The 18,227-nt window shown below is 46.1% G+C and overlaps 1 protein-coding gene across 1 annotated transcript; it reads right to left on the reverse strand.

Annotated features, from left to right (window-relative positions):
- Positions 1-363: 363 nt before the first annotated feature.
- On the reverse strand, positions 364-7,893 carry LOC142582485 (brain-specific serine protease 4-like). Its single transcript, XM_075692269.1, has 6 exons — positions 7,629-7,893; positions 6,348-6,534; positions 4,752-4,842; positions 3,192-3,360; positions 1,780-1,925; positions 364-1,110 (listed from the first exon to the last, which is right to left on the reverse strand). The coding sequence occupies exons 1-6, from the start codon at positions 7,702-7,704 to the stop codon at positions 868-870; spliced, it is 912 nt and encodes a 303-aa protein (XP_075548384.1). The 5' UTR covers positions 7,705-7,893; the 3' UTR covers positions 364-867.
- Between the last annotated feature and the right edge of the window lie 10,334 nt (positions 7,894-18,227).

An 18,227-nucleotide genomic window follows, 5' to 3' on the forward strand; every position in this document is an offset into this window, starting at 1 on the left:
TGAGACACGGCGTACATTTAAAATAATCCCGCTACCAAGTGTAGCAGTCACGTGACCTTTAATGACAAGCATAATTATTTCAAGAGTCTAATAAACGCGCGTTAACGATTCACTGTGAATTATTCTGTGTGAAACAGGTTTGTGTACATGCATCCTTGAAGTCAGGATTACTCAGTGATTGTTTCTCGGAGTGTGTCACTTCATCTATTACCTTTGCAATGAATTCACGACGTCACAAGCAGGTAGGTCCAAAAACTATGTAAATCTACAGTGTTATTGAGACAAAGAAATTTAACAGTTGCATGCTTGGAACACTGATAAAAAGGTTGCTCACTGAGACGACGATTTCGTCAGGCCACGAAGTACCATTTCTAAGTCGTTTACTGAAAAGAAAGGTAACAAAGAAAAGTCGCCAGAAAAAGTGAGTTTCCCAAGACAAGATTGATTCACCCCGAGGCCTCCGATGTTTACGGCATCGTATGGGACATTTGGGCCGAGCTAAACCAATAATAGAAGTCGCGCAGTCGCCAAGATCTTGCAGTGCCGGGCATTAGCTTAAGCTTTTGTCCCGGCGGAAACCATATTTAGCCTGTTACTGATGATAATAGAACAATGGCAAAATCTTTTTGGACAGAAACACAACTCATTTGAGTTGAATAGTGGCATCTGAAGCGATGTGCTGTGACATGGTACGTAAGCATACGTAATGCCGAAGTTTCCACTTGCGATAATTCTTTTAGTTTTCTACTGGTTTCATTATAAAAAAAAAGTTTTTTATTTAAATTTTGCATATTAATCTAGACACTGTGCACGCAAAAGCTACCCTTGAGATAAGTTAAACACTGTCCTGGTCAGTTGCTTGGTTCTTTAAAGCCTCAAGTTCATTTGCAAAGCCTTGTCTTGACCCAACACATTCGGTGCAGCGTCCCATGAAGGGGTCGTCTCATGGGAGCCCCCAGTCACGTGAAGAATCCACTGCGCCAAAACAGCGGCCCTGGTCAGCTGAAGGGGCATCTGATGCGTCCTGGTGCAGTCGCCCCGCGATATTACGCCAGCCAGGAACCACACGTGATGGTCAAAAGTACACTGCAGTGGCCCACCAGAGTCACCCTGTGCACGAAAGGAAACATCATGTGTTGCTGTCATCCACAAAAATATCCGGCAATGCTATTTTAGCTCTTGAAATATATCGATAGATTGATAAGGTTCAGCTTGCCAGCGCAGCACATGGCATACGGCAAGAGAGGAGACTTACGCGTAAGAACAACAGCGCCGCTGACAACCATCGTCGGAGCTGTGTTCAACGTCATGCACGAGGAAGGTTGTGGTTAACAGATCGATTCATCAAAATGTAAGCTATCGGGGTGACGTCGTCGCATTCGCCGTCTGAAATGCATGAACCTTGACACTCAGGAGTTCACTATTTGTGGTTAACATGCTGTAGATTTTATTTTATTTCCTGAAGCTCCGAAGATGCAGAGATGAATGTACTCATTCTACGCATCATTGGAATGCAAGATACAAGCAGTACGGTCTAAGAACAATTTTACAGGAAATCTTGCTATTACATGCAAACCTTTCGCAGAGATGCTCCTTCGTCGGGAGAAACCCCCGCACGTTGCTCGCCGACAAGTCCTCTTACGCCGGCAATGGCATTTGTACTTTTGATAAAAACTGTGTGCAAAGGTGTCGAGTGGCAGGAGAAGCGGTACGGTCCTCGAGCAACAAATGACAAGATTTTGCAAGGAACTGCGCGTTATGCAGGACATTTCGACTCACAAAACAGGCTCCTTGTTGCTTTCCCAGTTGGCCAGCGCACATGATGCCCACTGCAACAGCCCTTTCACCGACGAAACGGGCGCAGTATTGGTGTGGCAGCACAGGCATACCGACATGCATAAGCGTCCTTGGCTGGGTGCCATCACCTGCAAGTACAGCACATTGAATGGGGCACCATCTTGCTATAGCAGTTTCCCATTAGTTTCCTCCTTTGAGGAAGTGTTCGAGCTGTTCAACGTGTATGACATATTAAGCAATCGAATACTTCAAAGCTGCACTGGCCGAATTCGGCTGCAATCTCAGAGCATTCATTTTCGATGATGTACATATTTTGCATATACGTAGGAGTTCACCCCATTGTTATTATACGGTCACTTCCTTTGAATGCTTTGCGACTTTCAGACTTCCGTTGCAAATTGGCGCATAAAGTTTAAGACGAGGCCCTTAATACAATCTTCCCTAGATGTCGCAGGACTTATGGACATTACACAACAAAGAGGCTCCCGTGGAAATAAATTCCAACTCCTATTTCGGCACAGCGGTCGGTAAGCAATGAACTTGCGGACACCCAGACAAGAGCTGCCTTAGTTTATTGCACCGTAGTACGCATTGCTTTCTTCAAAGGCTGATACTAACTGCCTGCTTGCTGGTGTGATACAGAGCTTCACATCCGAGCACTGGGCGCTACCAAACGGTCCCCATTGGCGTCTGCACAAGTTTGACACTAAAATGAGTTCTTGCATGCCCTTGTCACACATCGTCATAAGCACACATCATCGGCCATGAGAACAGCCCTAATTACGACCACTCCTATATATCTACTCGCAAGAGAGAGAGAGAGAGAGAGAGAGAGAGAGAGGTAGACTAGCATCTTATGTGGCAACCATCAACGATCATTCACAGAGTGCTTTTAGTTCTTTTTTTATCTTTCCATTTGTATCATCGTCATGCTGCACCCCTCTTTCGTTCCTCTTTTCTTCCTCCCAGCTCTTAGCTTTTCTATAAATAAATACCTCCATCAGTTCTTTCGAATGATAATATCTCGTGCACAAACACTGCGTAGTACCCATCTAGCTGACTTTCACTCTAAGATAACCAATCGGTCCTGTTTTATCACTTACCCTTTACGAAATATCTTAGCTTTCGTGACGATTAGCAACATGGCCTAATTAACACCTAGTGGTGCTAATTGCGGGGCTAATAATAGTAGCGCCTGAGTGGTGGCTCGGCGTCAAGGCTCAGCATCACTATAGACAAAATTCCCACTTACTAAAGGTGTGTGTTAACAGCGATAGCGTCACAAGAGTTGGTCCCACTTTTTGAAGAGTAACTTTATAACGCAAAGAGTTATCTAACGTGATTGAATTACAGGAGAGACATCAAGCGAGCGTAGGCAAGTGTACTCGTCTCACTTTGTATTCCCGATCCAGTAATCACGCAGTAGGCGCTGACGAAGTTTGCTTCTTGAGAAGGCAAGCAGAGTGGAGTAACGCGAGACAGTATTTCCACGCCGTGCACCGTCTGTTCGATGTGCAGAAGCGCAACATCGAGTGACACTCCATGATAATAGTGGTAGTGAATCTGCAACAAAAATCGGTTGCGTGAGAAAAATGCGTCGCGTTTAAGGCGTATATGTACGCCGACACAAGTATATAGGCAGTGGACTCATTCTCGTGACGTATGATACTTGCGCACAATATTTTATTTTTTCGCATGGGTTGCCACGCAATGAAATGAAGGAACGAAATTAAAAGCATGCAGACGTCTTTCATGCAGTTTTGAAAAAAAAAGACTTAAAATTTATTTCCTTATAAATGACCTTTTATAAATCATTTTCTGCATATGCGCGTTACATTAACGCGTGGTGTCCCAAAGAATGTCCAAAGCAGATGATGCGCATCCGAGGCAAGTGCAAAAGACCAAGACAAGACATGGATTTCAGACGATGGTCTTAAGATATAAGTGACTGCTGCTATAAGGCTGATGCAATCAACTGTAGCGCAGCTGCCGTTTCACTCCTTTTTTCCACACATCATATATTTTAACAGAAATTGTGCAGTCCTTTCATGTATATCACGCAACACGAAAGTATTGTTTTTGTAGTGTTTTATTGTTTTCAAATGCTCATCTCTCGCTCTCATTGCTGTTTAGTAGTCTATATTTGTGTATAATTTTTGTAAAGTGCGAATTAGCACCAACGCTTCTATTAGACAGCATTTTTACATGTCCATACCTTCAAATCTGTCTTTTTTTATATGTGGCCCTGAGTGATATCACACCGCGGGGAAATCTTTACTGAGGCCGCTACACCCAGCATGCTCTGAAGACTGCAGATGCAAACTTTGGTTAGGCATGAAAATAAGGAAGAGTTGAAAACCAATGAATATTGGCAACACGGTAAAAACTAACTTCAGAGTACTGTGAGGTCATCGAGAGGACACTGAAAAGAACGCCTTTTTGGCTGCCTTTCGCTAGAATAGAGTTGGCGTAAGCTTCATCTAACAACAGGTGGGCTTTGCCTACTTGGAAGACCGTGCTAAAGCAGCCGCTAAGAACGTTGACGCAAGTACAAACTTTCACTTTCTCATGTCGCCGATACTGCAAGCTGCTTTTTTTTTTAAGTTTCCTAGTTTACTATATCGGTTCGGTTTGCTTTATATAGATAACATATATTTCCAAACATTTTCGCCTTGGGATGACATAGCGGATGCCACGTTTCTTAAAACGGGGCAAGTCACCGACCTATCTGAGAGCAATAGAACATCTAGCTGAGTGTTTCGTCACTGTGCTTAGCCGCCAAGATACTTTGACGATGATGCTTTTTCTGAAAGTGTCACTAAAAATTATCAATTCAAGGATGCTTTTCCAACATTGCCAGAATGGCTGTGTGAGCCATAAGCGCGAAATGCGAAAGTTGTCTCTGAGTGTCGTGTTTCCCGGAACTATCGTAGGTTTGGCAACGCCGATCTTACCGCATCCGGAGAGAGAACTTCAGTTTCAGGCCTCATGTAGTTGGTGTGGTTCCCACGAAGAACAATGGCGATTTCACTTGGTACGATGTCACTGAAGGGATTATAAAGATTGTATGAAAATTCGGACATACGGCTGAAAATACGACATTGATGACGCGAGTGTATATGCAGGCTTCTAGATGAATACAATATCGCAGTTGAACATATAACTAGTTTCACATTTACATAAGAAATTAGAAGAGGCACACATATCTAAATTTTTTAGAATTTGATAAAATATTGTTGAATCCGCAAAATAAGACACCTTGGAAATCGCAATGAAAAAAAACGTCAGCTATAATAAACAGGTAGTTTGTGGACTCCATATATTAGTTATGGTCATGATGCCAAGACACAAGGAGAGACTTAAGGCAATTGATCGTTTCATGTGCACTGCACGTTATCGTATGATTAAAAAGGATTATGTGCTGCGGGAACATTGGCTGTAACCCTCTTGCGCAAGACAAATACTTGAGCGTATTCTGGGGCAGAATGAAGGCCATGAGCACTCGCAGCTCCCAATTGGTCTCCCTCCAGATTACAGACCGTTAATAAGGCCGCTTAGCTTCTGCCATGTCACATGGCCGATGGCTGCGATCAAACGGTAGATTGCTTCTTCTTTTTTTCGTGGCATTTATTTCACTTCATAAACTGACATGTTCAAGTAACACCACCTAATAAATGGTGCTTCTATTGTAAAGCAGGCAGCAATTGCCGCATTGCAGTGGACTTAGCGTCACGTTTTCACTTGGCCGGGGGGGGGGGGGGGGGGGGGGCTAGTCTAATGATGGCACGGCTTTTCAACCGTTGTGATATAAGGAGCAGCTACCTCCTTAAGGAGCAGCTATTTAAGGAGTTAAGGAGCTTTATAAGGAGCTATAAGGAGAGCAGCAACTGAAGGAGCAGCTGATATACGGAGCAGCTAGCCTCATGTTCAATGGTGAGTTTGTACGCACCCCGATGCACACGTATTGAGTAAAAAAAGATCACAAAGGATATAAATGCCAGCAAGGATTAACAGTTGTGTTGCGGAGTCCATTTAAGGATCACCGGTAGGAATAAAACATTGACTTGGGGTATTTGGTTTACACTCGGGGAAGATCCAGCTCGATCGGGACCAAGACAAGAGAACAGAAATACCCAGGAATTGCGCTGCCTTGTGGATGAGCGGTATAGACCTCTGAATTTGTTGTCTCCTGTCTTCGTCCCATTCGCGCCGCGTGCTAAAATTGAATAGAAAACATTCAAGGGTTTTACGTCCCAAAACCCCAATTCGATTACAAGGTACGCCTTAGTGGACTACTCCGATTAATTTTGCAGTCACCTGGTATCCTTTAACGTGCACCCAGTGCACAGTGCATGAGCTTCTTAGCATCCCGCTCCCATTGTCATGCAACCACCATGGCAGAAATCGAACCCGCGACCTTGTTATATCTCAACGCCATAGCCATTGAGCTGCCACGGCGCTACCCGCCGTGGCAGTGTTCTCAGCAGGTATCAACGCCGTAACGCCGTCAGAGCTAGGTTGGCAAGGTATCGAAACAAAGGCTTAATCACCTATCTACGCAGTGCGCCGCAGTCACTACCCACTCCTTGCTCAGCAATGTGCCTCCACAGAAGTGGTTGCCGATACGCCTTCCAGGCAGTATTCGTCTCAGGGCCACGTTCCATGGGAATACGCCGGCGTCCACGGGTGTTCCTCCAATGATGCGGCTTGTGACCGGAGGATTGAACGTACCACATTCTCGACAAATAGAAACAAAGATGCAGGATTGTTTCACAAATCGAACATAGTGGAACGCATATGCTACAGCTGCCTATACGTTTGAGTTGGCATTGACGTATTTGAGTGTTATCAGCGAAATGTAGCTTTATTGTTGACTTGCCATAGGATTTTATAGAGACTTCCACACTGACGCTGCGACGGGAGTGACGAAGCTGCGTGACTCATTTCTCCACGGACGCGAACGCGCCTTGTTCTAGTGAGATGAGAAAATTTTCGAAAACACTGAGGCCTGCAGCTGGGGAGGCAAATGCATTGGTTCCTCGAACGAATGTTTCTTGAGTACATAACACCGATTTTTCTGGTAAGTGGCCACTCTCAACACTGTTAACGACTGAAAGCATATTTTAATGTAGCTGGGCAACTGAAACATGCGCAGCGCACTGGAGAGGGCACAGGCTCCCAGACTATGCCTTGTCCCGTTGCGCTGCGCCTTCAAGTTGGGAATACTTTGCAGCTCTTTCACCACTCAAAAAAGGTCACCACTCACAATATGGCTATGACTTTCATTGCGCACATGTGTGTGCCTTATAAAAAAAGAATGATATCTACTACAAGTGAAAAGAGAGGCAGAAAATTGGTAGTTTGCTGAAACGGCTGTTTAACAGCATGCGCCTGCCGGTGACATCGCAGCGGAGGTTGACGCTTCGTCATGGCTGTAGAAGTGCGATCATAATTCGTGTGCGTCAACTTTGCACATCGGTGCTACTACGCTTGCTGTGTTGTTTACAGCTCCTGTGTGGCTTAAGTTTCCAGTGCACGTGATTATAGCCTCACAAAAACACTTCTATTCAAAATCATGAATGTAAGAAATCGAACCTGTTATTGTGAACCTTAGAACCCGTTCGATTCGAAACCTGTGCATGTAAAAACATAAAATTGACAAACAGTTTGACGGCACAATGTTCGCGCTCAGGAACTGAATCATTAAGCACGTCTCGTATAGATTAGTAATACACATAACTGAGAAATTTTGTCTTTAAGAAGCTCTCTACAAATATACACGCTGCGGAACAATCATAAGAAGTAAATATAATATGATTATTAACACTTACCAGTTTTGGCTTGTTGGTAAGCACTGCTGAGATGTAGATACCAAAGGCCGAAAGCAGCCAGCGTTATTCGACTCATTGCCACCGCCACCGGACATGTCGCTCCCCAGTTAGGGAATGAACATTCGTTTTCTACGACGCCACCATTCCATTTCCGTCATTTCTGCACATGCACCTTTCTTCTTGCTCACGTAAGTTCCCACGGAAAAAGAAACCGTCGGTGCCAAGGTCGGCTTTCATAAAAGCCTGCAACAGAACATTAAAATGAATGAGAAGGCTCAAGAATAAGCTGACGGTGGCGAACAAGATGAGTTGCTGCTTTCCTGAGCAAAAGCTTACGAAGCTTGTCGTGAGTCGGATGCAGCTGGGTCGCCTTTTTTGCATACGGAAGCTGAAAACGTGCTGCGAATGGCCGGTCTTGATGCTGGCAGAAGAAATACATGTGGCAATAAAAAGAGATGGTAGTGTGGGATGAGACAGCTCTCAAGTGCTAAGATATGCCTTGAGTTTCTGGAGAAATGGGCCCCTCCTAAAGAAACTGAGATAAACCTACAGAAACGCATTACATTTTTTTGGATTGTGCAGCCACTATGAGCAACGTGACGTGAATACGGCGGCGTCTTGAGAGCTCGGAATGCTCACGAATGCAGCAAGAAAAAAACGCCTTCGTCCGGGAAAACAATCTTCAACGGGCTCGGCATTTCGTCGGAAAGGAAGAGCACGCTATTTCGGGTGCTTAGATTTTCCAGCAAAATATAGACTCTAATGGTTACTTGGCGCACCTAAGAGAGAGAAATAGAAGCGTGGAATGGCAGGGAGGTTAACAAGAGGCACGTCCGGTTTGCTATACCTGCGCTGGATGAATGGGGTATGAGCATGAAGAGAGTGAGAGCACAATTTCGCATACAGTTGAAGGTTCGGGTCGAGTCTCCAAACGGTCGCTGAGACCTGTCGACTTGAGGTACTGCATTAACGCTTTACTGGGTTTCTGTGCCATTCGCACATAAGGAGCTCTATAAAATAAGACGGATGTGTGGCGCAGAGTAAAATTACCGGGGGAAATAAGTGGCGCAATGTCTCTGTTTTCTTATTTCTTAAGGTATCTTTAGCTTAGCCCCACACTTCCTTCTTAAGCTATTCACCAACTAGCACAACATTACACTTTGATAAGCTCCATAAACTTTATTGCTACAACAAATCGACACGGGCACTGCTACCATCCATGAAATCGATTGGCCTCAGGGACCGATTGTAGACGTGAAGTGATGGACAACCGCTCGTGTTCATACTAAGAGTGCCGTCTTCGCTTCCTCTCCTTTCTTTCTTTTCATCCCTTAAACCCCTTCCCCAGTGTAGGGTAGGAAACCGAACGTGCGTCTGGTTGACCACCCTACCTTCCCTTCCTTCTCTTCATCCTCCTCCTCCTCGTTACCACAACCCCATATTTATCTAGGAACCTTTATTTACTTACGTTCCTTTTTTCTTCCTCGCACCAAAAGTTATAACGTCCTACGAACCACCAAGTCGAGCGTTGTTGTACTAGTTCGTAAACTCATTATCATGATCCTGTTTGAATGCTCACAGATGAGTAACACGGGAGATGTCTAAGCCATTCACATGGCATTTGTGGTTATAAGCGTACTGTTTGAATTCGCAATAAAGTGATTGCAACTGATTTCACAAATCTTCCGTCATTGCATCGTGCAAAGCCGCTGTGTACATAAATGCTACTCTATCTTTACAATCGACATCTAAACAACAACAGTGAATTGATCGTGCATCGCTACACGAGTCATGGCGTTCTTCCTGCCAATAAATAAGTTATCAGCATGTGAATTCAGGCTTTTCAGTACGATTGAGGGTAATGTCAGAGTTATGACACACAACATTACGTCTTAGTGATCAACAATGGCCGCACAATTGGGCTGTGAAGCGAGGTTTCGTTAAGAGGAAGTTGTCTTCGTCAGGGCCACTTACGTAACTTTGTGCACATGCCAAACAGCGTAATTTAGCAAAAAGACAGAGCTAGGCAGCAAGATAGAGGCTTCGAGTGATCAACGGTGGCTGAGCTCCTTGCCGAAACGTTGGCTTCACGGACATTCGCCCACCGTTGATTTCACATGTCTCTATCTTCCTGTCCACTACCGCCTTGTTACCATGTTACGTTGTATGGCAAGTGCACAAAGTTGCGTAACTAGCGTAATAAGCGCCTGCAACCCGTCGTTTAACAACACGATTGCACGCACATTGCCAGTGTGCTCTTTCCAATCAAATTTATAGAACTGCGACACCTGACTTTATGCTGGCATTAGTTCATCACATTTAATAATATTTTTTTTCTTCAGATGCTGCTTAATAATAACATATCTGCATTGCGCACCAACTTGGGCAAAAAAATATATTGACACGGAAAAAGAAAGAGACAGAGTCTGCGGCCGTCGGTACTCTACTACTAATGCCTAAAAGAACGTGCCATTGGGCTGCCACAGTATTTCTCTCCTATGCCCTCGTCTACCGTGGGAAAGCCACAGTAAACGAGGGCATAGGAGAAAAATACTGTGGTAGCTTCCCTCACAAGATTATATTTACAGTGTGCTCAATATTTATAAATAAGTTACAATAACGCTTAATCAGCTTCTTTCAACAGCATATCCACTCAAGTCTTCGCACGTGTCACGAATGTTGCTGGTATACTTTCTGAAAATTGAGCATGCTGAAATACATGCATCATAAGTAGTCTTCTAAGCGACTATGTTATAGAGGTTGTATACTTTCAATGCTGAAAAAGAGAAGGGTCTAAGAAGGTAGAGCAGTTTACTTGATATATACAGATAATCCTACACCGTCTCATTTTGATATGGAAGGATGAATTGACTTCCCCCGAAGAAGGGAGCTCACGCCATCCTCTTCCTTTCATATCTGATATCACTTACTTGTCTGCAATTTTCTATTTTCTGCCCTCAGTTTTCGCCGCGGGAAATTCGTGGCGGTCACTCTTATCAAAAGCAGGAGACAGAAGAGAATTGAGTTTTGAGGTCCTAGGTGTGTAGTTCGAACATATAACCGTTTCACCAGCATAGCTATGAGTGTATTGGTATGTTCATGTTGCGGCTTAATATAAAATGCTTCAGCGAAAAAGAAGAGAACGTGAAGGAATAAATTGAAGTAAAAAATTCACCGATGATTACGATACTCCCTAATGCAAAATTTTAGCGCAGCTCTATACGTGTTTTCAATTCGCGATATGTTGGCTGGCGTGGACAATCTTTCTCGTGCGGCACGGTGCAAACAGAGCGAAGCGTGGCGCGAATACTTCGCTAATCGAGAGATCATGAGAGGCAACGCGTGCGTGACGCGTGGGCGCGATTGACAGGAGCCGCCGCAGACAGACCTCCGCTCATGCAGTTCTTTGTTTCCATACAGACGACGCGCGCTACTCTGGCGCCATCTCGTAGCCATCATCGCCGCAAAGCCCGTCTCGCGGGCACTACGCTTTCCTTCTCACGCTTTCGCCATACCCTCCTCGTTCGCTTTCCACCTCATGTTTCCGCTACAGTTCGCCCTCCGCTTTCCTCCACGCGCTCTCTTCATTTATCGCATTCTTTCATTTCTCGCTCTCGCCTTCATCTTTCGCTGTGCTCGTTCACTCGTTTCCGAGAGACAACGCCGACGCCTGCCGCATGAGTGGTCTACTAAGAGCTACGCTCTAAAATTTCCGCCCAGCAACTCATCCTACCACAATAAATTAGGTGTCTCCCACCGCCGCTTTCTGCCATCTCAGCTCGCTCTCTTCCAAAAAGACAACAAGTGCGGCAGCAAAGTGCGGCAGCCGCACTTGCAGGCTGCAATGAAGAAATACGTTACGTTACAAGAAGCAACCGAACTTGCAAAAGCACATCGCTAGAAAATGCACACAGAGAGCTTATTAAGGCACCCAAACAAGCGCGCATTGATCGAAGCCTGCCGGGAGCCAAACACACACGGTCGAGTCCGTCGAGATCAGGATCAAGTCGATTATTAGTGTACCTGGAAAGAAAAAAGAGAAGAAAGCATTTGGGCAGATTCACGAATACTTGGCTCGCGACAATTGGCTGCGTGACCCTCGTTAGGCTCCCCTCTTGTTTCTTTCCTTCCACAGCACGGCCTCCTACGAAGGGATGCCTCGTTGCTGCTCCGACTGCGAGTTGGCTGCTACTGGACGGGAGCCCGCCGGCACCGCCTTGGGAAAGCCACCTCGCCAGCCTGTGCCTCCTGTGGTGAACCAGAAACTCTCGAGCACCTCCTGCTGGCCTGCCCTGCTCACCTGCAGCACCACGGTCGACTTCTGCAAGAGTTCCACCGCCTGGGGCTCCCATGTTCACGACAGGAAGATATCCTCTTCCCCACTCGTAATCAGCTACCAGCCTTCCTAAGTGTCGTCGAGTACCTCGACTCGTCGCGGCTCTCGGCGAGGCTATAGGACATTTCTACAAAGACGGATGGCCTAACGGCCATCCCACCACCTCGGGCTTCCTGATCGGCCACTACTTCGCTTCCATCTCTACGTCCCTCTACCTTTCTCCCTCCTACCCTCTCTCTATTTTAACCCCATCCCCTCCACCCTGCTGGCGCTGAGCCGTGCTCCCGCATGGGTTGCAGAGAATAGCGCTAGTCTTTTCTCCTTCCCCACAAGAACCACTTCTCTCTCTCCTGCATGGCCACGTAGAGTGGGCTAATGTGACTATGCCGAGAGGCGTCTTCAGTGTCATGGCACAAGAAATGCACATTAAGAAACGCAATCCTGTGAAACGAGCGGGCTCGCCAAGGAAGCACTGGAGTGTTTCTGCCGACGCGTATTTGTTTCACTCTACGCAACGGCGGCGAAGAGGTCACGAGAGTATGGACACTGGGATATATCGACAGTTTTACCAGGATGAAGGAGGGAAGGCTCAACCTGAAAACAGCGTTTCGACAAGACAACTTGTCGGACGAAGGCAAGTCCCCTCACCCGGACATGACTTGCTCTGGCGGAGATTACTCTTCTTATTAAAACGTTGATTGCGGACTGAGAGTCCGCATGTTGATGTATGCTTGATTGAAAGCACGATGCTTGTCGTCACCCAGATTCGAAAGGAAGCATCTATCTCATTTAGCCTGCTGCACGAAGACTGGCGGCATTTCTGTTGTCTTTGCGCCCAGCAACAGTTATAATGATATGCACAGCGGCGATCAGGAAAGACAGGTACAATGAGTGCCAAGAGGCCTTGATTGAAGCGATCGCTCTCAAGAAAAACGAATACCATGAGGAAAGAAAATTCTTTGCGTGTCAGTTTCAACTTTCAATTGTACTCTAGTATACTCGCGGATATTTACAGTATGTTTTTTGCATGTTCAAAGGAACTCCGCAGATCTTTTTTTAATTCTTAGGTATTCCTTCATAAGGGCGAAGGACACTGGCGTACTGATGATGTTTTTGATGAACACGCAGATTTCTATATACATGCGTTATTCTTGTAGTTCGGCAAAAAGTTGACTTATGACGTTTTGTTCTTAGAAGAGAGTAGCTAAGGCCATGGCGCATTTTTCAGTGCGTGCACGTCTACGAAATTTTTCACGTGCGAGAAAAAAAAACGCTAGAATTGCTACCGATTTTTTGCATTGTGTGGGTACGTACCATAGTTGAGACGGTTCATCGTCATCATTTTTGCATCGTGGAGAAGAAGAAGACAAATCGCTTGCGGTCTTTCGCCTTGTCGCGTTCTGTGAGTAAGATATTTAATTCTTACGTAAAACCACTTGTGAGTTCCGTTTCGCTACGACAACCCTGCAGATTCGTCGTGAACTTGCAGCCAGCCATAATAGCTACCTTGTTGCTTCGACGAGGCGAGCACTTACATATCACCACATCTGGCAGCAATGGCCGACGAGCGGAAGCAATCGGCCAAGGGTCACAAGACGCCCAAAGGCTTCTTCCGCCTCTCCGGTTTGTTGAACTACCTCTCGCCCAACGCGCCAAATAAGCCCAAAGCGAAGGAACCTAAACTATACCGCTATTCTCCACGCGAAAGCAACGATTCCGTGAGCCCCATCACGTCCCCGAAGAAGAGAGAGCATAGCGGCTGCGATGAGCGCTACAGGTATTCGGACGGTCCACTCTCACCGCCTGCAGCTGTGAAGTCGCCAACGAAGAAGAAGGCAGACCAGCGTTACAGGCTTTCCGACGAGCTACGGTCACCGCTGGCCGGGCTTAAGCCTCCGAGGAAGAAGAAGGGGGGACATCGCTACAGGTACTCCGACGATGTACTCTCTCCACCTGTCGCTGCTGGTGTGCTGTCGGAGTTGTCTCCTGCCGAAGGGACAAAAGCAGCGGGAACGTCGGCGAAAAAGCACGACATCAGAACTGGGAGAAAAGCTACCGAAAGGGCTGCCGTGGAGTCGAAGCCCGTAACCGACCACATGACGGGCGTGAACCGACACCAACGAGCCACCCAGCAGCCGAATGCCGTGGGGGCTGTCGAAGATTTCCGGTCTCCGATAAACTTGTCTCTACACAAGTCGGCCCCTCAGCAGTTCACCACCTGCACAGATATGACCGGCATCGTCTCTCCACCCGTCAAGCCTTTCCGAGGGCGCAAATACAACAAGCATGCGCGGCAAGTAAGGGCTCCAAGTATGGCCAGAGAAAACATTTGGTTCCCCCAGATGATGCCGATTTACCAGGCTGCGCAACAGCATCGTGAGCAGCAGCGACAACAGCAAAAGGTACCGGTGGCCACCGAAGTCGCGTGGGACAGCGCGTGGTGGGCCACGTTCTTGCTGATTGTTCTGGCCGTAGTCATCGGAACGATGACACTCATCGCGATCATGTACGAAAGCGAACCGTTCAGCACCACAGACATCGGCACAGGAACCAATGAGTTCTACGGGCAGAACTTTTACCCGTCTAATTCAGTGCCGAAATCCACGCTGACCACCCCATCGACGCCGAAGGCTATATCGGAAAAGTTGCCTAGCACTCACGTCTGCGTGTATAGGGTATCCGCAGAGGGTCGCAGAGAACAGCCCGGTGCCTCGCCTTACGTTGTCGACACGTTACCGCTCGACTCTTGCAACTTGGTCGTCTACTGCTGCGCAAGCCTGAGCGATCAGTACGCTCCCGAGCCGCAAGCGTCTGAGGAGGACAACTTCGAGCGTCTGTGGAACATGACAGCGGCAGTCCGGCCCTGGCAGCAAATCAAGGTTCTCATCGGCAACGGCGTCGACCAGCTAGATCGATTCAAGCTGCTGCTGGAAAATGACGCAGTTGCTGCAAAGCTCGCGCAGAACACGGCCGCCTGGTGCAAGGGACTGGGATACTCGGGCGTGTATCTTCAGTGGCCGCGTGGAGGCGTATTCACGTGGAACGCCATTGTTGCTTCACTCACGAAGCTGCAAAAGCTCTTCCAGAAGCATTTGCTCACTGTGGGCACGGTGGTGTCCCAGCCTGTCGACTACGGAGTTGGTGATTACCTTTATGGCCTTGCCAATGAGCTGGGACACGCCTCTATACTTCTGCGGCCGCCCTCTTACACTAGACGTAACTTCTACCCTAAGACATTCAGGTGGGTTGCAACAAGACCTTACAATATAACAGGCAGTTCTAGCAGAGCGTCGCTTATGCTTCGCTCCTATCACATTTCATCCTATGAGGCACTGCAGGGAACTGCGCAATTTCGCCTGTTTAACAGGCGTATCTATAAGAAACGTTAGCGAATCGCAGTCAATTTTTGTGGCAGAACGATAAAGGAGCCAACTGGAAGCAGCCTCACGCTCCTCTCAAACGGCTCTACACGTAGCGAAGCAAGGACAACGTTCTACGTACGTGCCACTATTGGTATGATTGTGGCTCGTTTTGGGTGTGTGAAAAGGGAGGTTAACCCTAAGTTATACTTGAACTTGTCCTACGGGCACTACTGTACAGTTGAGGTATTTTGTAGATTAGGAAATTGATGCTCCGCCGGAGCAAAGGTACAACCATCACGCAAATCCAAGCGTCAATCTATGGGCAAGCTCAACAGGAGTAACTGGTGTGGCTGTTGAAAGCCAGGCGACAGGGGGATTACAGGATATCAACTCGAGGGATGAGTCTACAGTTCAAGAAGTTAGCGAGTGCCGTGGACTTCCAGCGCCCCCTACTCATATATGATAAGAGCATTGCGCGCACAAGCATACGCGCATAAATTGTTAGGACGCCCTGGTCTGGGTGGAGCAGACCGTAGGCGCTGCTACAACTGGCTAATGTGAATGTCAGCTGTTGAACATCACGTACGCTGAGCTTGCGCTCTGGATGCGCTATGGGGCGATAGTCGTTCCGAAATCAGGATACGTTGCTTATCCGAGAAGGAAATGATGATAAATAACGCGCAGTTCGATGTCTCAACAACGAGAACTAGAGGCGTAAATTACTAAAGGGAACGAATGGGAAACACAGGGAAGGCGGGAGGTGGAAATTCAAGACGATAAGCAAAACGATAAGGTAAAAGGGGGAGCCAACGTCAAATTGCATATTTCTACCCTAATTTTCATTTTAAGATTAACATCCTTCTTTTTGCCCGAATTGAAAGAAAAATAAAGAATACAGAAACCGTGAACTTATATATATATATATATATATATATATATAGATATAGATATGTGTGTGTGTGTGTGTGTGTGTGTGTGTGTGTGTGTGTGTGTGTGTGTGTGTGTGTGTGTGTGTGTGTGTGTGTGTGTGTTCAGAAAGTCGTGCGTGCAGTACACACTTCGCAGTGATTGAACATTGAGCGCGTGCTGTAACGTTATTGCTGGAATCAGATGGGTGGTACGCTCAATAACAAAGCTATTAGTAGCTCACATAGCAGGCGATCACTTGAGTAACCAATTCTGTCGAGACTCGATGCACATGGGCTATAACACAGTGAAGCTATCACTGCGACTAGACGTACTCGAAAACGTTACATGCGTCTTTTCACAGTATCCTGAGAAAGGAATAGCTTATTCACTGAATAAATATATAAACTCAGTGAATAGGTGCCTTGGTATGAGTGATGGGCTGACAAAGCTTGGAGCCTGTGTGTTAAATTGTGGTTAATTAAAAACAGTTTTTAAAAGTACGACATTTCTCGATGAATTAAAAGCTACGCAAATAAGTGCTGAACATTAGTTTTTCGCCCTATGTTTATGCGTTATACGATGTTCGTAATAAGCTATTGGCATCCTCAGCAAACTAAACAGAACATCTTATTTGAATTTGGTAAAAATAAGCGGCGTGTTATTGTTGATGTGTAGGCGTAGTATAACATGTATCGGTTACGTATGCGAGTGCTCGGGAGCGTTATAGGGTGCTTTTCAAAGGGTTCAGAATTTGTCTCGCCCTGCTCAAAGAACTATAACTGCCACTGAGTTCAAATTTAATTAAAATGGAGCGAGCATTGTTGTCAATGTGCATGAGAACTTAAATATGAGGATGAATTACAGTCTATGTACAAAAAAAATTTCAAGTGCTCTAAAGAGTTATCCAGACGTTATCCGTCGTGTTTCTCATGTCTCGAGAGAATTGTACGTCACACCGAGTTAAAGCTCGTTGTGACGCATAGGGATAAAAAGGGGTATGTTTGGTCTAAGATGTATCGAAACTTCGATGTTCTTGGGTTAATTATGAGCTTCCTAAATTGTTCCTGAAGTCTAGTTTTATCCCTTATTTTATATATTAATCGAGCGCCGGTGGTGTTCTCGGCGAACTAAACAAGTCACCTTGCTTACATTTTGTAGAATTAGGTAGGTTATGGGTGGTTAGTAAAGATAAGCTCAAAGTTTGAGCGTTTATTACGGGCTGTGCAGTGAATTATTTATGCGAGCACTTTAGATCGTTGTGTGTTTTAACACCGGCGTTAAATTAAGATACCTGTATTGGAACAACTATAGCAGCCACCGAGATCATATTTGGTGAAAATGGGGGAAAAGTCCTAGCTGATATGCATGAGAAGTTACATATGTGTGGTTGAAGCACGTCCTGCATTCAATTTTTCTAAACACGCGCTAAAACAGCTTTATGTGGTAAATGTTTCAAAGGGGTGAGTCATATGCAGTCATATCGACTAAAATGTTCGATGCAACCAACTCAAAGGAACAGCTTGGGCTGTGGTAAAATTTAACTGTTATTCTACAAGGTCGAACACACCTGCAGTTATGCATGTCACTCTCATGATGAGCGCGAGACCGCAGGTATGGTTATCTGCTGCGGCGGTGCTCCGTTGCGTACAACATGCATAAAAACTCGCGTAATGTGGTGATCCGTAGGCGCACTTAACAGGAACCACAGGTGATCCAAATGCATACGTAGCCCTCCACTATGACCTCTTTCATATAGCGCATGTCTTACTTTCGTACATTAAACTCTACAATTAGGAATCTAAATATGTAATAATGCACATCAAATGTTCTGTCACTTGCGTGCGGATGACTGCTGATTAATATACGTTGTATACTTGAAACAGACAGTTTAATATGAATTTGGTATGCGCAAGCACATCATACCACCACTGTCACGTTAAAACATTTGGCGACTTGCACACATGGACAGGCCGACCACGTCGGTGTTACGCT

The sequence above is a fragment of the Dermacentor variabilis genome, chromosome 5, assembly GCF_050947875.1.
Source record: "Dermacentor variabilis isolate Ectoservices chromosome 5, ASM5094787v1, whole genome shotgun sequence".
NCBI lineage: Eukaryota > Metazoa > Arthropoda > Arachnida > Ixodida > Ixodidae > Dermacentor > Dermacentor variabilis.

Bases quoted from the DNA above. Each gene is read 5' to 3' on its own strand.
- LOC142582485 (XM_075692269.1), bottom strand. From the start codon at position 7,704: ATGAGTCGAATAACGCTGGCTGCTTTCGGCCTTTGGTATCTACATCTC. The intron at 4,843-6,347 runs GTGATTAAGCCT...TAATCCCTTCAG, and splicing joins GCGGCGCACTGCGTAGATAG to TGACATCGTACCAAGTGAAA. The intron at 1,111-1,779 runs GTGAGTCGAAAT...TTTCGTGCACAG, and splicing joins AGCAACAAGGAGCCTGTTTT to GGTGACTCTGGTGGGCCACT.